The sequence below is a fragment of the Schistocerca cancellata genome, chromosome 9 (assembly GCF_023864275.1).
Source record: "Schistocerca cancellata isolate TAMUIC-IGC-003103 chromosome 9, iqSchCanc2.1, whole genome shotgun sequence".
In the NCBI taxonomy this organism is placed as follows: Eukaryota; Metazoa; Arthropoda; class Insecta; order Orthoptera; family Acrididae; genus Schistocerca; species Schistocerca cancellata.
Window position 1 is genome coordinate 222,081,125 of NC_064634.1, and position 25,764 is coordinate 222,106,888.

Consider the following 25,764-nt stretch of genomic DNA (forward strand, 5'->3'; position numbering starts at 1 on the left):
GTGCCACGACTGGGTTGTTAGGTTGCAAGCCCATTTTTACCATATACATCAATGTGACAAGGTGGTGATGTTGGACTGAAGTACGAGTTCTGGACTGACCCGGAATACTTAATATACTTTGGAATCTTCGTCGCCTTACACGGATTAGGCTAAGTTTATAGCCATCGTTTCTTTGGTCGACCCATGTGTGGCTTTCAGAATTTTCTTTTGTAGTCTTTAATTTTGTCCTCAATTCTCGGTTGTTTCCACCTCTTTTTGTATTCAGTTATTTCCTCATTAGTAGCATACGCCTTCGACTCACTTCGAACGTCTTCTTTATTTATTAAAATCTCTATGTGGCGTTCTTCGCTCGCCTACAGAATCTCTTATTTGTTGCCTGTTATTTCCTAGCACTTTTCTTTTTGTTAATCTAATTTTCGATACAAAACAGCAGTAAAATTATCGCAATAGATCCGTAAATTTTAATTTTGGTACCTTTCCGAATTTTCTAGTTGAGTGTTCTGTTTATTGTTCCACATATTGTCTGAAATTTGTGCAGCTTTCGTTACTACAATCTTAACTCGTGTCTCAACAACTAACAACGAAGTTTTACTTGACTGAAGAGAAGGATATTTGACCTTTATCAGACGGAGAGAGATGCGTAAATATTGATATATTTTCCCAACTAGCAAAATCAAACTGCTTGGTTATACGGTACCCTTGTATTCAGATTGGCCATCAAATCTGTATAAGCTCTCTTACACCGTGGCAGTTGACAAAACATTCGGTAACTTAATTATTTGACAGAAATACCCGTTGGGAAGTTTTCTAACCATTCCATGTCTCCAGAATGTTCACGCAAAGCGCTTGCTGTAGGTGGATTCACACGTATTAATGGAGTAGGGTAACTTTAACAACTCCACCTACTTACAAATTCATCGTCTCACACACACACACACACACACACACACGTGTATACAGAGCACACTGACGACAGCTGAACATTCAACAACATTAATGTGCAGAACAAATGACGCTCGTAGAATCGATATTTTGATCACGCTTGCAAAATCGATTCCAGCCTACAATACCAACGCAAAATTTGCTTAGAATCCATCGCTCGCTGCATTTCAAGTACATTTGGTGAATGTAACAGCGTTCAGTAGCTCAACTTCACAAAGGTAGACAGCCACTCTAGTTGGAATGAATATGACACACGGTAATGACACGTAGCTGGCAGCGCCGTGGCAAACACCTAGGCACTGTTTGTACATTAACGGCCTGAAGGCCAAGCAGCTGTCACAGGAGCACTTGTTACCTTCAATTCTACTCACACAGTTAACCCTGCAGTATCTTTCGAGAGAGCTCTGAAGTCTGACATCTTCGGTCTACGTGTTTGTAACACAGCCGTGACAAGGAAACTTGGAAAATCTACACGTAAATTGCATTGTTGGTATAGAATTATTCACCGTGCTTCAATACCAGAAATTACCGTCTATAATTCTTTTTATAACGAATGTAAAATCATTACCGGCGTTGCGTGCTGGTTCAGAGGGTAACGAGTTTCCTTGAAAGGTCTTTATTACTACTTCTAGCTGCTAGCACTTAATCATGAGTTTTCACACATGCTTTGCGTCGATTGCACAGTGGTTTGGATTTCCCATTTGGCAATATATTTCCCTAATGGGGCTGTGTGAACCAATTTATAGATAAGACAACGAAGACATTTTAAATATTATGCACTTAAGCGAAGAGTTTGTGCTTGCTTCAGTTAACATTATTGTGGCATAAGAACAGAAGTCTAATAATGTTTGGTTGCTGTCACAGTGGCACCAATATCTATGGATTCCATCGATGACTGACATCGGCCAAAGACGGCCTATCTCTAAAACCCAGCATGACTACGTGCGCTGTCACACTGTAGCTTATCTCATCCTCCGAACTTACAGACATCTGACGACAATCAGTGAATTCAAATTAGTTTGTTTTCTTCGGTCAAACTGACCAACATTTTAATATGGACTGTGAGAATCTGATAAGTTTAGTCCATGAAAGAGTGAATTCGTGGCATACTGAGGATGAAAAATATAATTGGAACATGGTTCGTGATCTACGGATTGAAATCGCAGATTTACGGAAAACCACAAAGTAGGCAAAATCTTCATCAGAAATAGGTGTAACACCTAAAATTATAACCTCCAAAATTATAGCCTCAAAAATAATTTGTTCAAGTGAGAAGCATGGCGTACTCATGCTTGTTACTGTAGTGGATCTTTTTTGGGTTGTGGTAAGTGGTATTAACTGTCTACAAATTATTACTGGTTATTGGCATTTTTATGCCAGCAGCATGGTACTTCTGTCAACGTGGTTTGCAAACGTGGTATGTGTGTTACCACTGTTCAGAGCTTTAGGTGTTCCAAGTATTTTACACTAAACGTTATGCTTGTCTTCCACATGTAAGCTGAATGACAGTCGTTTAAAGTCAACTGACGTATGTCTGCACAACTTCACATAAATACAGCAAAATGGAGTGTAATCTTGCTTTTCACTTTCATCACAAACCATGTTGACTATGTAATAGAAGTTTCTCCTTCATCTCATATTCAGTTATTCCTATAACTGAGGGCAGAGTGTACAGTCTTCTTCACATTCTTTTCAAGACTGATGTAACTCATTCACATCAATTCAATGTCTTTTGGGTAGCTAAAGTAGTAATGCAGCACTCATCTTCAAGCCCACCTAAGGTTAAAATCTAATCTACTTTATGCAGAACGGATTCTAGTCCAACCACCTTGAATCCACCATAAACCAACAATGGGATCGGACTTACTGTCACCTAGCTGTCGGCCGATGTAATCTGGTGACCTCTGGCGACTGAGTCTGGCAACTGTTGTCTGTGCCACTGCGAATGAAGCCTAAAGACAATCTTTAGTAAAGACACTGTGGTTCGGTGCCAACAGCTTTTTCGGCACAGATGACAACCTTGTCAACCATAGTTAACAGACATGTGCTCAGCATGTTCACGTATTCATAGACAAAATCAGAAGTAACACACACAGTTAGGGACTACATATGTGTGATTTATAATTGAATATGTAACAGTTTAAATTTGTTGATACATTCACAGTAATGCAAGCTAAGGTTGATAGTGACCGGGAAATAAGTGAATGTTGCTCGGAAGTCCTATACATTCTTCAGACTTATATCCAAACAACTACTCCTGTGAGTCACCACGTCATACCTGTAGAGGGAATTTTATCAGGCAATAAAATGTTATTTCCGTACATATAACTATTTATTAAATCTGATTCCATAGAGATGTAGATGATTAATGATTGAAGTTGTGACTCATAGTTTTGTGATCAGCATATGAATCGTGTTTCTACTATGTGTATCTATTCGTATAATGACTAGAAATAATGAATATTTCTGGCAGTTTTCCCAAGCTAGATTCAAACTGTTGAAGTTTGCTGCTAATCCTCTGGCAATTAATTGCTATGATTTTAATGATCTCGTTTGTAGGGAGCATTTTTCTAACCTTACACAGATACTTTCGGGTTTCCTACAGCTATTGCTATTGCCTGGATAGAGAATCGCCTGATCTAAAACGCCCTTGCATGCATCCTACAAACAGTCAGCTACCTGTGTAGTAGCCTCTAGTGGGTAGTGCACACCTGACCTATTTAGGGGAATCTACATTTCTCAACGACATAGGCCAAGTGTAGGAAGCTGGAGTCGAGCTTGTCATGGAACCTTCACAATCTTTCATTCAAACTTTCCAGTTGACTCAGAACCAGGTATCCACAATAAGTTCTGGGGGGCAACAATGTTGACTGTGAGCTTCATTGATACTCCACAAGTAAGGTTGGTGCATTCAACTTCCTCTGCCAATGGCTGAAATGATCCAATTATGACCTTGGAGCTCAGACGACAGGAGGCATAATGTGTTCCGTGTGCCACAATCTGAAATTGGTTGCATCCTTTTCGTTCAATGACTGCTAGAGCTGCCTCTTCATTATGTTGAATGAGGCTCCCACCTGGTGTTCCTTTCCATCCCTTGCTGTCATTTCCCTAAGGTGTACCATTATTCGTGGGATGTTTGAACTGATGGTGATTAACAAACCCCTACCTTTTTGTGTTTGCCTACCCTTGACAGGGGACACAATAGATTTCCCAACAAGTGAAGTGAAGTGAGACTCACTGGTTCAGTTTCAGTTGGTTGGAGAGATTGGTGTTAACACCAGGAGTTCTTATCTGGTCAATGTCTCCTGTCTAAGTGCATCACCCTGAGTTTGTTTCACTACTCACAGTTAAGTGGATGAGCAGTGACAGACCCGAGGTACATTTGTGATCTCTGGTACATGCCTTTTGGTACCCCTCCAAACACATGCATTCGCAGCAGCTACCAAGCATTTGACAGCAGATGGAATGATTCCTACCTGCTTATGAATATCAACTAACTCCTTCCATGGCTGATATCTTCAGTCACAGTGGGGTTGCAATGCAGTTGGAACAATCTTTTAAGAAGTAAACAAATGACTTTAAACTAAGCGTGTTGATTTTCTCTTAATTTCTGGACTGTTGAAGTACTACCAGAGCCCTTGAAGACTTGAAGTGATTAATACCCAAAAAGAGATTTCAATTAGAAACATAGAAAAACCCACAATAAAAATTACGAATTCCTTGAAACTTTTTGTGGTTATGGTCATTAATAAACTCAAAAATTGGGTTAGTTTATGATACATGTACATAATATACACTCTTGTTGAAAGGAAAAATTAAATATAAAATAATATGTTAGTTATAGTATACACTACAGTAACTGTAAATCACATACGCTGATTTACAAGATACATTATGTGCAACTTGTAGTTTGGGAAATTATCAATAATATACATTTACTTGTGCAGATATACAATGAAGTCTGGTGTGAACAAGCTTTTCTTTGAATGAGAATACAATTGCTAAAATTGTATAAAGCAGGAACATCAACTACAACTTCTGTTATAGCAAAAACACATTTTTTTTGTGACACTCAGCATTCCACTTGCTTACAGACATCAACCAGCTCCATTTGTGCCTGAGAACAGTATTTGCAGAATTGGGTCCATGAAGAATGGAGCTCTAGATGAGTAATGTAATGCCTGATACAGTGCTTGGTGAAAATAGATAAAAATGCGCAGATTTTAGCACTCAGCTAGTTTCGTGACTATTTCCCAACTATTGTGAAAAAAATGAACACTGTAAACTCATTAGTATATCTCACTAAAATAATGTAAAAAGTGGAGCATAACAAAGAAAATCTTCCTCATGAAATGGCTAACACTGCAACTATTTGCACAATTCATACAAAACTATAGATAATAGTTGGGTAGAAGATGACATAAAATCCTATAATTTGAATGGAGGTACTGTAGAATATAATTGATAATTAAGAATGCTACCAGTCTCAGTGATTTTCTTTTTAGTCATCAGTCTTCTGACCGCTTTGATGCAGGCTGCAAAGAATTATTCTTATTCTTATGCCAGTTTCTTCATCTCAGAGCAGCATTTGCACTGTATGTCATCAGTTATTTGAAGTCGCTCTGTCTTATGCTACAGTCTTTTACACTTCATAGCTCGCTCAAGTACAACAGACATTCTCTGATGTTATAATACATGTTGTATCATCCTGTCCCTCTTCCTTGTGAGCGTTTTCCATAAGTTCCTTCCTTTGCTGATTCTGCGGAGAACCATCTCAGTCTGTATGCAGAGAACCACCTCACTCTGTATCAGTCCGCCTAAATTTCAACATTATTCCATAGCACCACATCTCAAACACTTCAGTTCTCTTCTGTTCTAGTTTCCCTACAGTCCATGATTAATTGCCATACAATGCTGATTCTGCGGAGAACCATCTCAGTCTGTATGCAGAGAACCACCTCACTCTGTATCAGTCCGCCTAAATTTCAACATTATTCCATAGCACCACATCTCAAACACTTCAGTTCTCTTCTGTTCTAGTTTCCCTACAGTCCATGATTAATTGCCATACAATGTTGTACTCAAAAAGTACATTCTCAGAAATTTCTCACTCAGATTAAGGCTGATGTTTGATACTAGTAAACTTCTCTTGGCCAGGAATGCCCTCATTTTTTTACTGAGCTAATCTGTTTTCTGTCATTGTTGCTTTGTGTAATATGTGTTATTTTGCCCCACGGTAGCATAAATCCTTAATTCCATCTACTTCGGGGTCACAGATTTTGATTTTAAGTATGTTGCTAATATAATTTCTGTTACTCCTTGTTACTTTCATCTTTCTTCAGTTTACTCCCAATCCATATCCTGTACCCTTTCACCCTGAACTTTAAATCCCACTCTTGAACTTTTATTTCTGTCATTGCTTCTTCGATGTATAGTGGGGCAGTAGGGGGTTACATCGCTGTCTTGCACGTTTAATACAAACACTCTTTGTTTGTTGTCTTCATATGCAGTAATTCAATCAAATGTTTAAACTACTTAAAATATTATTGTTTGGCTTAATGCTTCTCACCAAATGACTCCCTCTAGTATTTGATCAGTTTTATTCATAATTTTCTTGAAACAAAATGCATGCATACCATTCATTCATACATACATATCAGTAATTCTGAATGCAATGTAATTAGGAGGGAGAAGCACAAGGTCAGATTGGCATACTGCTTCATCCTCACAAGAATTGCCCAATTTATAAATCTGATTTTCATGCAGCTAATAAATAAAGTTGATCGAGATACAAATGATCTTGTATGCATAAATAACCTGTAATTAACATCATTCATAACATCTGAGGAAAGTCTGTTGTTTGACATGATCTTATAGTTTTAATAAAGAAGCGACTTATTCCTCTTGCATAAAGTCATAGTTTTTCAAAAAATATTTAAAATTGTTGTTCTTAAAACAATGTTTAAAGAGAAAGTATTTGTAAATTATTCTCTATACATATACATAATCTGACAGGCAGGGTGAGCAGCAACCTACAGCTGTTTGTTGATGATGCTGTGGTTAGATTAGATTCAGTTTTCGTTCCATAGACCCAAAAATGAGATGATTCTCATGGGTGTGGAACATATCAGAAAGTATAACAAAGAAACAAAGAACATTTGACTGTAATACTTGCTTCCCTGATCATATGTCAAGAGATTGTTAAGTTATGTGAAATGTACTGACAACAGTGGTTACAATACCCATTTTCTTGAATAAGTTTCTACATGGTGTTCTTGAATTTACACCAAGAAAGAGTCTTCTGCACTCTAAGATTTTTTTGCTCGGTTTGATGAGTTGCCCAGAATGTGATCCCAAACGACATAATACAGTGAAAGTAAGCAAAGTATGCAAGTTTTTTTACATTATATCTCCAACATCAGACATCATTCGGATTGCAAATACAGAGCTATTTAGATGCTTCAGCAATTCTGTTGTATGCCCTTCCCAACTGAATTTATTACTGAGTCGTAATCCTAGCTATTTAACACTGTCAACCTCTTCTTTCTGCAGGTCTTCATGGGTTATACACGTGCTGTAAGGAAATCTCTTACAGGTTCTGAACTGCGTATAATGAGTCTTTCCAAAGCTTAATGAAAGTGAATTAGCTTTAAACTATTTATTAATTGATTCTTGATTTTCTCCTGGCGTATTTGATAATAAAAATATCCACGGGTGTATTGCCCGTCTACAGTGTCCAACGGGCACAATATTTCGGCGATCACACATGTTGCCATCATCAGGTGAACTGACGGATTGAGCTCCAGTGAATGTGCCGACATGGAGATCCGTACGCTATGGCTGCTCTCATAGGGAACTGGGTTCGGTCATGGTGGTGGCCGATTTAAATACCCTCTGCCCGGGGCGTGCTCCCTCCGCTGTCCGCGCCCCGTGCCACGGTCGCGCGGTGGAACAGATTGCAACAGCGTCTGAGATGACGTCGGTGTGATGGCTCTGTCCGCCGTGGTTGTCACAACTATACATTTGCTCAATTTACTCTTGATTAACCCAATCGCTGTTTCCCAAGCCTTGCTAAGATTATAGCCACTGTCACGGTTTATGAGGTCGTCATTGGTGCGAATTTCGATGGCCTCTCTAACAACGCTTCTCAGTATCTTGACGTCTGTACCAGAATCCTCGTGCTTTCATACTCCATAGAGTGATTTTCCGACAAACAATGTTCAGCGACAGCCGACTTGCTCGGATACATCAGTCGAGTGTGCCTCTGGTGTTCACGGCATCGTCTGACCAATATATGACTTGCCACATTGACACGGAATCTGGTACACGCCAGCCTTCCTCAAACCGAGGCCATCTTTGGCGCTCCCCACCAGTGCACGAGTTTTATTCGGAGGACAAAACACAGTTCCGACCCAGTGTTTCTTCAAAATGTGGGCGATTTTCCCCGAGAGTGCACCTGTATATGGAATAAATGCGTGTGCCTACCTCCTCCCTCGTGATTTCATCCGTCTCCACAGGTTGTGCTGTAGTGGTTGGGCGGAGAGCACGTTGAATCTGCCACTCTGAGTACCCATTTTTTCGAAATACAGTTCTCAGATGTTCCAATTCCTGGGGTAGACACTCTGCGTAAGAGATAGTGCGCACCCTATGTACTAGATTTTTAAGTACCCCATTCCTCTGTGAAGGGTGGTGGCAGCTGTCTGCGTGCAAATACAGATCAGTGTGCGTTGTCTTCCGATACACCCCATGACCTAGGGTGCCATCAGCCCTTCTCTTGACCAAGACGTCAAGGAAAGGTAATTTACCCTCCGTTTCAGTCTCCATAGTGAATTTGATGTTGGCGTGTATGGAGTTTAGATGTGTAAGGAAGTCAAGGAGTTTATCCATACCAGGTGGCCAGATGACGAACGTGTCGTCCACGTAACGGAAAAAGCAAGTAGGTTTCCATTCGGATGACGACAGGGCTTCCTCCTCAAAGTTCTCCATGTACAAATTCACTACCACCGGTGAGAGTGGGCTACCCCGACTCCCTCCATTTGTTCATAGTATTCTCCATTAAAAAGGAAATATGTGGAAGTCAAGACATGCCTAAAAAGTTCAGTGGTCTCCTCGTCAAACTTCTGACTAATCAATTCTAGTGACTCTCGCAGGGGTAACCTCATATTCAAGGAAACTCACCATGATATCTGACTCATCCAACCTGATGCTATCAAGGCGTTTAACAAAATCCACGGTAGTCCACTGTACATGTCAACAGCATTATCTATATCTGAGCCCTTAAGGAATCCAAACAGTGACTTGGACAACATATTATTTGCAGTCAGATGCTTAAGATGATGATTGTACCTTCTCAAATATTTTTGAAAAAGCTGCCAAAAGTGAAACTAGTTGATAGTTTGGTAGTATCTCTTTATCCACCTTCTTGTAAAGAGGCTTAACTCAGCATATTTTAGCCAGTCTGGAACCGTTCCACTATTAAGAGACTGATTATGCAAAAAACTTAAGAAAGAACTCAGATTGATACTCTTTGATTAACTCCAATGATATGTTGTTATAACCTCTAGAATATTTCGATTTTCAGGATTTTATGATGGATGCTAATTCTTTGGGAGAAATGAGTGTCTTTTACATTTTACTGAAGTTATTTGTAGAGACTTGTCTTAGGTTTCCTTTGCACTGTTTACTGAATTTGACAACCCCAAACTGTCAGTAACCGAAACAAAGAACTTGTTGAAGAGATTTGCAACACTACAGTTTTTATTTTGTTGTCTGATGTAATTATCTCCTACTTATAATAAAGCTGCTTAATTTTCTCGGTTACTTGCTTCATTATTTTGCATTATCTTAGTAATGCATTACAATGCTAACAATGGAGTTGTTTCTCAGTAGTAGACACAGTCATCGTCAAGTGACTGTAGTAGGATACAAGACAAAATTTCTAATTAGTGTGAAAAATGGCAGCTTGCTCTAACGTAGAAAAATGTAGGTTAATGCAAATGAATAGAAAATACAAATCTCTAATGTTCTGAAACAGTTTTAGTGGTGTGCATGAGCAGGGAAGGCACATGATCAACCCTGGTTTATTGGGAGAATTTTAGGAAAGCGTTGCTCATATAATACGGAGACCACATACAGAACACTAGACTAGTGTGTCCTAATCTTGAGTACTGCTTGAGTGTTTCAGATGCCCATCACGTCAGACTAAAGGAAGACGTCTAAGCACTTCAGAGGCATGTTGCTAGATTTGTTAGAGGTACGTTCAGTCGACATGAGAGTATTACAGAGATGTTTCATGAACCCCTGGAGGGAAAACTACATCCTCTATGTGAAACACTATTGAGAAAAATAAGAGAAGCATCATTTGAAGTAGAATGAGTCTACTGAGACCAATATACATTTCGCTAAAGACCATGAAAAAAAGAAAAGAGAAATTAGGACTCATACGGAGGTATATGGACAGCTGTTTTCCCCTCATTTTGTTTGAGGGCAGAACAGGAAAGGAAATGGCTAGCAGAACAGGAAAGGAAATGGCTAGTAATGGTACAAAGTACCTTCTGCCATGGACAACATGGTGGCTTGAGGATTATGTACGAAGATGTTTTTATGTTCTAATGCAAGAATAACACTGACCCAAATGTTACCCAATGAAAAGCAAAACTAAATTTTGAATTCTATGTTTTAATTCTGTATTCGTTTTTGTTGCAAACTATTAGTGCATTAGTATTGAATTCAAGAAGAGCAAGGTCAGTGGGTAACACTTACCATCAAACAATGAAAATGAGGTAACTTTTTCTTACAAAATTAATAATTTCTTTAACATATACACTACCTGAAAACTACAACACCTTAGCAATTACAACCACCTTAAAATAAGACAAAAAGGTAACATATGAAATAGTGATTCAAGGAAAACCCTTAGTTATCAATACAACACAGCCAGTTTACTTGATAGTCAATATTTTGTGTTGTTGTCATGTTAGTACAGTGAGAGCTGTGACTCCTGACATGATGACTACTTCTACGGAATCTGAGTAGCAAGGTTATCAAAAGCTGTTCATACAAATCAGCAAATAAGAAGTATCTCTCTTTTGCTTTTTAAATGTTCTCAATAAAGAAAAATCATTAAGTTGTTATTTTGGAAGCATATGGAACAAATACAGTTTTCAAATGTGCACACCACAATGAACTTTATCCCCACTGGTACCTTATACATCAACTGATTTTGCTTTTCAGTTCTATCTGGATATGAATTACAAACCTTTGAAATGTTTCTTTTTGTTTTGATGACTTTTGCAACTGTCATTACAGAAATGTGGTAGAGTGGAACTACAAATGTTTTTCCTTATTCTTTCAGCAATTGTGGCGGCTGTCTCAGGATTGAAGTGCTACAAATGCACTATACGTCCACCGAGTCAATACAGCAATGAGACTGAGCGTTTGTGTTCTGGATTTGATGGGTCAGAGAAATATCAGGTTGACTGCCCACACTCAACATTCTGCATGAAGAAGATCTTTGAGCTATCATTACAAAAGGGTCGTAAGTATTTCTGCTTCAGCTAAGTTCCGAAACCTCTAAGTCCCAGCTGAAATGAAACTATGAGATGACATACCATTACCCCCTTCATGCCCCTGAAGAAGAAAAAAAGCACTAAAGCACACCAATAGTAACTTTCAAACTGCATTTTGGCACTGAATATTTTGCCTTCAATGAGCAGTCTGACTTCTCAATCGTTCTTTGCAAATAAGTACTGTAAAATCACAATATTCTGAACCTATTAAAATCACAGCTTTTAGTAATTCCACAACAATTACAAAATATTTGGATCAACGGACCACAACCATCATGTGAACCTACATGCACACACAAGCATACGTAAATGTATGCATTTCCGCTTTGCAATTCACAGCTCAAGATATCTAGTATCTATTACAATTGGCTATATTCACCAATCAATTATTGAAAACATGTGGTACGAAAGTCAATAATCCTATGTGTGCTAATTACATTAACTTAATAATCCCCAACTGTTTATTTGTGTGATACCTACATATATTTATGATTTTTTTCAATTTGAACCTGTCATTTACCAATGCAACAACAGGATGTGTGTTACTCTCGTCTTATACTCCTTGGAAAGGTGATTCATGGTATTTAATTTCAGTGACTTACTATGAAAACTGACACAAAACTGAAACTATTACAATGTTTGATATCTATTTTAAGAATCTACCACAAATATTCCATGTTTATAATACATAAACAATGGTCATTTGACCAGGTATGAAGAGTTTTATTTTCTTAATAATTGGAATGGCAGAAACAATTACATTATGTCACAGTTCTGCTTCTAATTTTTTGTCACTGGAAGAGAAGAACTTTAGCTCATGATACCCAACACATTATTTTGACAAGAATCAATCATAACAATGAAAAATTAAGGGGTTTATGTTGCTGGACAAAGTGAAAAGGCTTTCCTTATTCACACTCATTCAGCAGCTTATCTATGCAAAGTGTGGGTCTTAAATGTGTTGTGTTTTAAGTGTGACTGTATACTGTAGAATGTAAATAATTATTGGAGTAAAACTAACAAATCACTGAATAGTAGATGTGTTGAGTTGGGAACAGGCACATAAGCAAGACCGAAAACTCCCCCCCCCCTACATTGTACCAGCTGAATACAATGTGTCTGGAGTGTGTAGTTGTGCAGCTTGATTAGGGTGACAGGTTATGTTACGGGTGGGGTGGGCGACGGGTTACGTTGGGGGTGGAGCGGGCGACGGGTTACGTTGGGGGTGGAGCGGGCGACGGGTTATGTTGGGGGCGGAGCGGGCGACGGGTTATGTCAGATGGAGTGGGTGGCAGAACATTTTCCTACATAATTGACTTATCATTTGGTGCCGTCCCCCAACTCCCACCACCCTTCTCTCTCATACATTTTCACCCTCATCAGTTCTCACTATCAACTGTGTATACGTACCGTCTACAAATGTTGCGCTTGGGCATCTCTGTTGCCCCTCTTAGCTTGGTGCCGCAAGTGGCAGCTTGTGTTGCTTTAACCATGAACTGGTTCTGGAGGTGGAGAGCACGAGGCAGGGTTGGGGAAGCGTGGCTGATGGCTGGGAGGCAGGCAACAGTAGCTCACGACAGAAATGTGACACGAGCACCAGCAGTGGTAAGTTTGCACAGCTAATGATGCTGATGAAATGTGGAGTGGACTGGGAGTGGGTGACATGGCAGAAAGCTAGTACAGTTTTCAGTCTTATTAATGTGCCTGTCAATGACTCAATGTCTCTACTATACTGTGAGTTGTTACCTTTACTCAACTGTATGCACATAACATGCAGTTGTTGTTGTTGTTGATGATGATGATGACGACGATAATGAGGGACAAGATAAAACTTGCTGTCAGCATCAAGCCTACGCCTCTAAAACACCATGAACATGGTTACTGAAATTAATATATCAAACTTCCTGGCAGGTTAAAACTGTGTGCCCGATCGAGACTCGATACTGGCAGAAGTAAAGCTGTGAGGACCGGCTGTGAGTCGTGTTTTGGTAGCTCAGATGGTAGAGCACTTGCCCGCGAAAGGCAAAGGTCCCGAGTTCGAGTCTCGGTCGGGCACACAGTTTTAATCTGCCAGGAAGTTTCATATCAGCGCACACTCCGCTGCAGAGTGAAAATCTCATTCTGGATTAATATACCAGTCTGATGGAGCACTTAAAGTGTCATATGCCATAACAAAAACACTGTGCCAATTTCTTGGATCAAATTCCCAATCTCTCTGCAAGCTGCAGAGATCAGAAACTAAGCCACTGGTGGTTACTCACGTCATGCAATATCACACAAGTTACATCGTATGATATTGCCCACACAGGTAGGTTGAAATAGCAATGTGAATATTCACTGTAAAGCATCTAGATGGTTCCTAAATAGCATCCAATGGAAAATTTTGAACCTTTGTATACTTCAAAAGTAACAAGCAAGCAGACACACTTTAATGGTTTATAGAAACTACTTCAAACACTACAGAGTAAACTGTCTTCCATTGTAAGAGCAGTACAACAGCTCTTAACACACAAGTCCTAATTTTATTTAATAACTAATTTGAATATAAAATTAAAAATCAAGAGAGAAAGAATGTTAAATACTGGAAGAAGAAAACATGAAAAATTCAGAGAATTGTTTTATATAACGAAAAGTATGACAAATGTGTTAACTATGGTTAAGTTAAATAGCTGACTGGATTAATTCTGTCTTGGGAAAGAACATTTAATGATCATGAACTGTGTGGATTGCCAAGGAAATATAGTTATAATGCCGAGACAGAGCTGGCTAGAAAAACAGTACGGAATCTCCACAATCGTATACATACACTACGAACTACTGTGTCAACCATAGCATCAAATGTACATTACAAAGATTTTGCTAGTATGGAAGTGTTGACTATACAGGAATACTACGCTCCATTATAGAACAAAGAGAAAAATTGATGGAAATGCACAAAACAACAGATTCACACAAGTTTTTAGGTGCTGGGCAAAGCTAACAATATGAATATAAATGTAAATCACAATCAGTTGAGCAGAAAGTATGTGTTGTGTGTGTGTGTGTGTGTGTGTGTGTGTGTGTGTGTGTGTGTGTGAGAGAGAGAGAGAGAGAGAGAGAGAGAGAGAGAGAGAGAGAGAGAGAGAAAACAGAATAGAATAGAATAGATGTACCTTTTTGACATTCTTCAGTTACTATTATATTTTGTCACTGCAATAATAGTTCTCAATAGTTCATAGTTCTCAACACTTCCTAATTCTGCACTGCTTCACTGTTTTATAACTATCATTCCTCTTAATGATTCCACTTCTTGGTTCAAATTAATACCTCACAATCATCTCTGTGCCAAAATTTACACGTGTCATTTTTCCAGATACTGTACATGTGGAACTGAAGGACTGTGCTGCTCAACGCTACATATACCAAACTCTGTTGGAAGATCAGTGGGTTACACAAGATGTTGTGATTGATGCAGCCTATGAAGAAGGCTGCCATGATGCCGAAAGTGAGGGCCTTCGAACTGCAGCAACCACCTACTGCTATTGTAGAGGGAACCTTTGCAATTCGGCAAAGCCTACACATGAACCATCACATCACCACACAGATGCTATGGCAGTCATATTTGTTTTCAATGCAATGAAATATATCCGCAGCCTCCGGTAGCAAAGTCTACATATATCAATGAACTAATGTTTTCAGCACTTGGCCTGGTAATGGTTCAGCGTGTGAGGATCACTGGATCTACTGTTGTCGGAAGTTCAGTGCTTTTCTAAATAGAAGTAATGGAATGGCATGGCTAAATCATGTTTCACTGAAAGTATTTCCTTTTCTTCATGTCCATAAGATTTTAAGACTTGATAATTGGTAAGAAAAAAAAAAGACACATGAAGTGCCTTTATCATTTAACTGTTGTATTTAAGTTCCACAGTATTTTACAAATCAACAGCTTTCATCAGCCGATCATTTACATGCAATTAAAACAAAACATAGCAGAAGTGACTGGCATATGCAAGTATCATTGACATCACCATCAGTCTTCAAAATTACAACATTCGTAATAGCTTTTTGCCTTGTTGCTAGCTGGTATTTTATGCAGTTTATAGATAACAGTTACCATAAACCATGCCATCCGAGACCAACAAACAACCCATGCACACGCCCAAAAAAAATAATTTATTGGAAGACTACAGTATTTAACAAATAAATTTCTATGCATTGGGAAAATACAGCTGTTTAGCACACGTTCCTCTATCATGCACCTCGCAATTTGTATCGCAAAAACCACTGAAGTGTTATTACATGGTACACCAAATAAAAGTAGCCATAATGAATATTTTTGTGAAAAACTAGTCACATTAACTATGAAAATGAGGAGCTGCATATCTGTCTCTCTGAATAATGGACTAGATACTGGTAAAAAAAGAACACTGATGGAACTACATCTTTTACTGATGTAAGAAATGATTTTTTAAAAATTGTACAAATATTTATTTTAATAAAGTATGCTTTAATGTTAGCTTCTCTTCTAGTTTTATTTAGGATCTCACAAATCATAAATTACAATTGAATAATATTTTGTGTCTGATAGTAACCCGAGTACATCATTTACGAAAGACTTGAAGGAGAAATGAAGGGATGCAGACAAACAGGATAAGATCATTACATAGAACTGCGAAACAAATGCGAAGTAAAGAACAGGGGTAGAGGGACGATAGAAGGATAAGAAATTAAATTAGCATCCCTGAAAGTACGATGGGTGCAAGGATTAGAGAAAGCAGACTGAAGAAAATAAAATATATAAAGATGTAAAAAAATTAAATGATAAATATGAAACGAAGAGGGTAATTATGTGAGGTAGCTCTGAAAATGTCAAAAATCTTCCACACAATGAGAATTCACCTCCCCCACAAAAAAAATCCAATATCCACTCATTCTGTATAATATCATAGTGCACTCCTGTCTCCAACCTGTAGCCAGAGAGTAACTGAACTGTATGACACATACCATATTCCCACTAATGATTTAATATTTTAGTTGACATATCTCTAACTCAATCAATGAAATAAGCTTTGAAAGGAGCCCCATCATCTACAAATTCCACTGTCATCCACATACAGTATTTTGACTGAGCATGTCCACCAACCACTTGCTCCCTCAAACAAGTGCTGTATGGTTAAGTCTCCCCTGACCTGTGGTTCTGGGTGACTTTCCCAAAATCTACCCCTTTTCCTAGACCTCTCCAGTCCTTTTCCTTTGCCCTTCATCCTTCTCCCTTCCCCTTCAGCCCTTCATCCTTCTCCCTTCCCCTTCAGCCCTTCTGCCTGAAGAAGTAGCCACTGGCTCCAAAACCTTGCCAATGTCAATAGTCTTTGTGTGTGTGTGTGTGTGTGTGTTTTTTCTTCCGCAGCTTGGTGAGTAGATTTTTAATCGATCCAATTAAATAACTATACCAATTCTGAAACCTTCGAAGGATTCAGTATCTGCCGACTCCTACAGACCCATAGCACTCTCTTCATGCATTGTGAAAAACCTTGGAACAATTAATTAAAAATAGTCTTGAATGGTGGCTTGAAACTAATAATATACTAGCAGATTGTTTTCGGAAACATCGCTTTACATCAGATAATCTGACTACTCGCTATGGACATACAAACTGCATTTGAGAAAAGACAGAATGCTGCATCAATGTCTGTTGACACTGAAGGGCAAAGAATGATTGGGATAGGATTCCCATAAAATTTTGTTTACGTATGAGCAAATTTTTTGTTAGGAGATCCCGCTTTTTACATGTAAAAAATAAAACTGCAGGGCAAAGGTATGCCACTGCTGGCCTTAAAAAGGGATTGATATTATTCCCTACTCTGTTTAATGTTTACAAAGCAGACATGGCAACCATGAAGCCAAAAGCTATTCGAGTATTACAAATGCTGCTGATATATGTGTATTTATACTTCTGATACCAACTTAAAAAAAAGTAGAATAATGAGTACAGTAACATTTCAGTTACATACCTGTTGGCATCTAAAGGCTTACAGCTCTCAGTCATCAGGGACTAATTTTTCCTGGTGAAGAGTCTAGCTAAATTCCTAGGGATGATAATGAATTCACACCTACCACAGTGGGGCACATTGCATACGTCATAGAGAAGATCCAGCATTATCTCAATGTGATGTGCACAGTTACAAGAATATCAGGGGACCGGGGGGGGCGGGGGCAAATCACAATAAATAAATAAAATACGAGAAAACAGTCCTATGTGGTACACAAAAGAAAATTGGGTTCCACATGATCTGTTTGATACTTACTCCTTCAATTTTTCAGTTTACAGATGCTTCTGAGGAATTCGAGTGCAGTTTTGGTGACAATTTCCTTGCACGACTTCTTTCAAATCTGAATATCAGATTATCTTGATCAAGTGCAATGGAAGCTGCAGGACCGATGTGCATATTCCTCGGTATACTAACAAGGGCTGGTAAATGACTTGTTTCTCAGTGGCTGTTTGAACCCATTTTGTTTAAGCTGAGTAAACAATCTTCAAAATCTATGAATAAAAAAAAGGTAACTCATTGTACCAGTCTACAAATTTGTTCACAACTTTGCAGTGATCAAGTATCTGTAGGGTGGAAGGAGGTCAGTGACAGCTGGCAACATTATTGTGAGCTATTCAAAGGAAGGAAGATTGGGTTTAAAGTCCTGTGAACATCAAGGTCATTAGATGCGAAACACAAGCTCAGATTGTGTCAAGGATGGTGAAGAAAATCCTGGCATTCACCTGGAGTGATTTAGGGAAATCAAGGAAAACCTAAATCTGGATGGCTGGATGTGGGTTTGAACCATCGTTGTCCTGAATGTGAGTCCAGTGTGCTAACCATAGCGCCACGTCGCTCGGCAGATACTGAAAAGAGCTATGTCGCTCAGCTGTGGCAACACTGAATCAGTGCCATAGAGATGCATATTGTAGTTGTTCTGAGCCCACTTATAATAGTCTGAACCTTTCTTTCAGCATACTAACAATAGCTTTTGATTTATTGGCCCTTTGTCTAATGTTACCAGCAATGATCTTTGTTAGCAGTACATGACAATGGGCTAATGAACAGAAACCCAGATTGTAAGAATAAATAACTAGTAAAATAGCTGCAAAAAAGTTATTTACTTATTTATTTATTTCACCTGTAATCATGTTTCACCAACACCCACAGTGACAACTTCTTTTTATATGTTGTCAGTGATAATTTTAAGTGAATATTTTATATATATTGGAAAAAAGGACTGATAGGTCTGCACTCTTCATAGTCCTGCATACTCAGTAGCAGCAGAATTTATGTGAAGTTTGCATGATAGGAGAAGAGGTACTGGTGGAAGTGAAGCTGTGAGGATGGGTCAGAAGTCACTTCTCAACAGCTCACTTGGAGAGCAATTGCTTGTAAAAGGCATGGTTCCAGATTGAGTACTGGTCCAGCACAGTTAATCTGCACAGGGAGTTTCAAACTAATGTACACAGCTCTGCTGCAGACTGAAATTTAATCTGAAGTTTGAAAACATTTGAAAAATACTAAATCTGAGTAATGGCTGCCACTATCATTACTATTAAGAGAGTGTTATTAATCCATAAGATGATTAAGTGTAAGCTACTAGGCTGCAATCTCATTTATTTTTGCAGCTATGCACAGTTCATAACCAGAGTGGAAATAGATACACTTCATATGAAGTCTGGTGCTATGCATGAAAAACCATACATAAAAATGTATTTGAAAAACAAATCTCTCGCTAATTTAATAAATGACTGGCAAAGCTGAATGTTAGTTCACCATATCTCTCTCTCTCTCTCTCTCTCTCTCTCTCTCTCTCTCTCTCTCACTCCTTCTCCCCCCAAGAATACATAAAAAGTCTTGACCAAACCTTGGTTTTGACATAACCACTTTAAATTCTTCAGTTTTGCAGAGAGAGATTGTTTGTGAATGAACTATCCCCTGATCTAGTTTCCTGGTGAAGCACCACAGTTCTTGTATTTGATGGAAGTTATAAAATGTTTGAAAATTTTAACTGGGTTAGTTGAGCCTGAATTATGGGAGGGACACAGCTTACATTTGTTATGAAAGATTAATGAGTCATGACACTCAACATCCATAATATTTGAAGATACCCCATGTCTATGGAACATATCTCGACAGAATATCATTTTATTAACAACAATCAAAAACATGCATAAGAAATATTTTTAAAATTACACTTACTTCTGCATTGTTTTCAACAAGATACAGAAAAACCACATCTTCTCTATGAAGTCTAACTGCAGCATGTAATGGGAAGCCTGTTTTTGACTTGAACATACTGTACAGAAGTGGTGCACTCATATGAGCAAAGTCTTCACTTGAGAAGTCATCCTGCAACAAATGAGATACTCAAATTGTATGTTATAATACATGTCCCATTCATACATGTTACTCATTTCTATAATTTATTGCTTTTCAATACTTGCAAAATACTTCAACAGAGAAAAAAATGTAATTGTGGCACAGTTAATGTTGCACACACAATTTTCTAGATATGCGAATGTGAGGGCTATGTGAGTAAAAAGTGAGATGATGTTTTTCCCTTTTGTTCTAGCACATATACAGTAGTGAATGATTACCTACATGAGAGACAAGCAATTCTGAAATGAGTACTATTTGTACACAAGGCTGTCCATAAAAAGAGTACAAAATTATATGAATGTGTGGTATCTGTTCCTTCAGACATGTCTGAAAGAGGACATCACAAGGAACTCACAGCTGTGATACATATTATGTAATTGAAGATAGGGAGGGAAGACGGAAGGTGCAAAGGAAAGGAAAGGAAAGGAAAGGAAGGGAAGGGATTGATGACATCAGCTGCACTGGGACTTCGTGCAGAATCAGTGGCGACCAGTGAAAATGCATGTCGGACCGGGAGCCTAGTCTGGGATCTCTTCCTTACTAGGAAGTTGCATTAACCACTGCACCATCCAGACACAGTGTTTATTCCAAATGTGCTGGCTATCTTGGCATACTCCCCACCCACTTTCAATTCTTTCAGACATGTGAAAAAGAACAGACACCACATGTTGATATAATTGGTTCACCTTGATCAGCAATGAATCCATAACCTTCAATGCAGAGGCACATTTCATTCAACATCCGGCACGAATCTAAAAATTAGCGAGCACGAAGGACATGGACGGGGACTGCTGATACATGGCACTGGATGGGAATGTAAGTCAGTTGGGAAGCATACCGAGATAGTCCACACATTTGCGATAAACACTGTTAGGATAGTACAGTGGCTAATGCAACTGCCTACTAAGCAGGAGATCCCACGTTCAAATCTCGGTGTGGCATGCATTTTCACCTGTCACCAATGATTCTGCACAAAGTTTTGATGCAGCTCATATAATCTGTTCCTTCTCCTTTCTTTTCTTTCTCCCTATTCAAACTTCAATTACATAAGAGTACCAAATGTTAATGTGGACCTAAGCAAAACAAAATATCTTCACATGGCCCTTTGAAATTTTTCTTGCATCTGCAAATCTTGGCTGTGACAACCTTCATTTTCTTGGTAAAAACAATTTAACCTGACTCATAATTCAATCTAAGTTCAAGCTGTTGCCACTACTGGGAAACGACCACCCAACAATATTGGTCACAATGGAGATGTAATGAATTTTTTCAATCTTAATGCAGTATTCATTTTCTTGCTGGCATGGACATGGATGTGCCTGTGCACAAAAAGTGGCAATAATGTTAATCCCTGAATAGGAGCCATGAATTAGTTGAGCATGATGAGAGGTCTCACATTCATCATTAACGCTGACTGGAAGTTGACTTCATAACTATGATCCCCAGGTGCAAACTGTAATCTCAGGCCGCACATTAAAATGATCTACTGAATGAGCAAGTCCTTTTGACTGGGTAGCATAGTTCATGAATGTCAAGTTATAACAGTCACTGTATCCTCCGGCACATCAGTTTGAAAATCAGAGCTAGAATGCTTCTAATGAAAATAACAAATTACATCCTATGATGTTAAACTCATGTTAATGTATTCCCTCCTCATTGGCAGCAAAATCATTATTTTAAGGTAAAAAAGAATTGTACTGTAGAAGTTATGTCTGTAATGTTACATGATGAGTTTTGGAACACCTTACAAGATTGACATCCACTTTCAGACATTAAACATAACTCAGGAGGAGATTAATTTGAAAGAAAGCTTGTCACAATTGTTCTGTACATTAAAAATTGAGTCTCATTCTTTACAGACTTGCTCTCATATAAGTAATACATGTAAGCTTATAATGTGACAGTGGAATAGGGAATGAGGCACCATTCTTTTTACTTACATGCAAAAATCTCTTAATAGCATGATCTGCTAAATGAATTTTAAATTTTAGGACTTCTTTTTTGCAGTTATTATCATACTAACTTACCCAATGAGCTGATATGAGTCCTGAGCAGTGTTCTTTCAGTGTATTTGCACCTATTTCATCAGCAGTTGTGTAAAATCTTACACAGTTACGGACATTCACAGATGCCATTAGAGCTTTTTCACACCTGGATACATAAAAATAATACGGGCTGGTCAGCTGTCAAAGCAAGCAGCACTAAAGCATCGCATCTACAAATTTCTGCTAAATACACTCAATATGCGAAATTGGCTCAGAGAAAGCAGCAACATGAACAACAGAAAACGCAAATCGAAGATCTGGAGTAACACATTCGTTAGCTGGGATGTTAGGAGAAAGGTAGGGAGAGCGAGAAAACAGCTTTGCAATTTAACATCACATATACATTGAATGTAGTAGAGTTACAAGCGCTAAATAATTTGGGCAAGTATGGAGCAATGAATTTCTATTCCTCTTGTTCACAGTGTTGATTTAGAGTGAGTTCTTAACAGCTGGGGAAGAGTTTGAACTCTATTCCTCTGATGCTCCACTGTCTGTATAACAGTAACATATTGCTGTGTTGAAGCTAAAAAATTATGCAAAAGAAGCGAAGAAGCCAACATGGGATGGGCACTTTGGTGACAAGAAAAAGCTTTTAAACTTCTATCTTCTTCACCAAAAATTTGATGACTCAATGTCTGTCCTTAGTTTTTGGCAAATAAATTTGCCACAGTAGAATGTCAGTCTTGTCTGCAGACTAATTCAAAATTTTTAAAAAGTGAATTTTCTTTTTGTGTTATGACTTCGTTTTCAGACTCTTCACCCATTTTGCCTGTTACTATATGTCTGAAGTTTGTTGTTAGCCCCCTCTGATCATAAATAACAATATTAGTGTCCTATTTGTTTCTAAACTGTGTGTAAGACAGAGCTGCAATAGCTGCAGCATGTTCTAACACCTTCTCAGTAGAAATTAGCCAGGGTGATGCAAAATTTAAGGGGGCTGCTCTCCAATTTTCATAACTTGTTATATACAACCATCAAGCATACACCAACAGATTCATAATACATTTTTTTTGCTCGCAATTTATCCACAGCTGCAACAAGAGGGACAGAGATGCCAGGTTCTTATGTAGTCAGTACATAGAATGGAATTTTTGTAATCCAGAGCTCTACATAACTGCACAGAGTTCTTTCAGATCAAACAAATTTGATAATTTCTTCATGTATGGAACCATTTCAACCACTGTAGGCTGTCAGTTTTGTTCATTTAATGCACCATGCATATAAATTATACTACTGGTCAGTACTGGCCTTAGATCATCAAATGCATGATATTTATGATGTTAGAGTCACATTTAAAAATTTTCTTTTGTGTTATGTAGGGACAGACACATTTCCACACATACATATGTCGAATGTAACAGACTTGGTCTTCTACACACCTATCAGTTTACACGAACAACTTTAACAACATGTCATGTAGGCAAGAACATTAAGAACAGGTAGCTTACAAACACTTGCACATTCTTTTAACAGCATACTGTTTACTTTTCTGCTGTCATGCATACACATAACTGTTACAAATTGTGAGAAACATGCATCAACTTAAGGTGCCTGTTCTTCAAGTTTCATGATCTGTTTTACACAGCCATCAAGCATTGAACGGCAATTTCACAATACACTTTTTTGCTGCCAATATGTCAAACATCACTTACAGCACATACATTTAATGTGTACACAGCATTTCAAAGGTGTGATAGTAACTGAATATAATATCTTGTGATTCCTGTGTATCTCTAACATATCTACACTTACGTCATCACTTAATCTTTCAATGAGTTTTTCTGGATCTAAACCGAACACACTGAATTTTGTCTACCCCTGTGACTATGCGATTGTAGGTATGAGCTCCAGATCTCAAACATGCTATTTTTTTGTCTTATCTACTGAGGTAACCAACAATACCATGGATCCGGGCTCCAAACATTTCTTTTGCACACAACTGAACATTCATATTTTACTTCTTGCAATAATAATTTTAGTTTGGAAACTTACTCATTATGAAACACATTTATTTTTCTGGTAAGTGTCTTTAGCTAGTTAAATTTTTACCATAAAGTTAAAATATAACCTGTTCAGCATGTAAATAAAAATTGAACCTTCAAAATTTTAACATGTCACAGTCAAACGTAACCCATGAAAAATTTTTAGAGGATTAATCATTAATTGTAACTGTAATAACTTTTCATCCTTGTTCTTGTTTCATTGAATAGCATATGCACAATATTGTTCAACTTTTTGTCCCCAATATTTTCATTCTAAGAGGCTCAAAAAGTAAAACAACTTAGTAACATCTTAAACAGCCATATGTCAGCAATTAAAAATGTAATAAAAATAAATTTTCCTTTTAAACTTTCAGAATGAAGTCAAAAAACTTTTCATCCAGTAGGGTCAATGACAATGTTATATCATTTCAGAGTGAACTACCTTCATCTAAACCTCTTGATCTATATGTTCTGGGAGAGTTATGAGTCAATGTCTGCTGATCCACTGAGTTCTTACTTAGCACAATAATTTTGTGCTGCTACAAATATGAGGTAACTACTTAATTTTACAAGCAGATTTACATTATCATCCTCGGTACAGCTTTTGATTAGTTGAGAGGATACATGGGACCAAACAGCAAGGCCATCAGTCCCCTGACTCCAAAGTTACTCACAGTGAAAGAGGATCAATTAAAAGTTGACAGATCTAGGCAGGGGAGTCAAATCATAGAATAATAAAGTTAAAGTAATAGGCACAAAAGGTGAGAGCAAATCTAAAAATGGGGAAAAAGAGTGATCATTCCATGGGGGTGTGGTCATGGGGTCCCAGACTAAAAAGACATGAAGAGAGGTCCCAACCACAACCATGTTGCCCCTGCTCCAGGAGTAAAGTAAAACGTTACATCAGGAAATAAAAACCACTTCCACAGAGGAAACTGAGAATCGTCTGCTAATATTAAAATTAAGGAATCTGGAAGACCATACATAGCACAAAGGGCCAAAGGAAGCAGATATTCCACCAATATGTGGGATACTGTCAGTCTGGCTCCACAACCACATTGTGGGGAGGGGGGTGGGGGGCAGTTGGTTAAGCAGAAGGAAATGATAGGTGAGCCTGGTGTGACTAACATGTAGACAGCATGGAACAGTAGACTCCTTCCAAGAGGAGTGGAAGGAAGGGCACCAAACCACAGTAGACTCCTTGATTCTGCGGCGTTTATTACCGCAAGGAGTATTGCACCCAGTGTCATTCCACTTTTGGGCAAAGAGATAGATTTGATGTAGATCTATATATCTGCAGCTGGAATCATGAAAGGGAATGGGGTGGGGGTTGTAAGTAACCCACATGACTTGGGACCCAGAGAAAGACAACTGAGCAGGCGACAAGGCCACAGGCAGAGAGAAGGCATGGACAGGAGAGACCAAAGGGTGACGAGAGTAGCATTGGTCAATAGGCTGCAGGCTGCTCACTGCATCAGTACAAATTAAAACATGTGAAGGGAGACCTGAGAAACAAAATGGAGGGCTCTGTGAATGGACAGAAGCTTTGCTGTGAACACACTTCATGATCTCGGCAATAAATGGTGTTCTAAGCCAATAGGAGATGCAAAAACATATCCCACCTTATCTACTGTCTTAGAACCATCAATGTAGAAGATGGTGGCACCCTTTAACTCTGCAAGGATGGCAAACACACAGGACGCCAGAAAACAACAGGGGTGAGAGAGACCTTAGGACCCCCAAAATAGGTCTATCCTATTCAGTGGTCTAGGCACCATCTCAGGGGGTGTGGTAGGAAATACATGTGGCACATTCCAGTGAGTGGAGATGGAGA

At 38.5% G+C, this 25,764-nt stretch overlaps 1 protein-coding gene across 1 annotated transcript in view; it reads right to left on the reverse strand.

Moving 5' to 3' along the window:
• Window positions 1–25,764, reverse strand: part of LOC126101579 (rabankyrin-5) — a 443,789-nt gene that overhangs the window by 277,738 nt on the left and 140,287 nt on the right. Inside the window, exons 5-6 of the mRNA XM_049912232.1 lie at window positions 21,931–22,054; window positions 19,724–19,873 (exon numbers count right to left, since the gene is read on the reverse strand). Coding sequence (XP_049768189.1) covers window positions 19,724–19,873; window positions 21,931–22,054 — 274 coding nt within the window. The remainder of the gene's footprint in view (window positions 1–19,723; window positions 19,874–21,930; window positions 22,055–25,764) is intronic.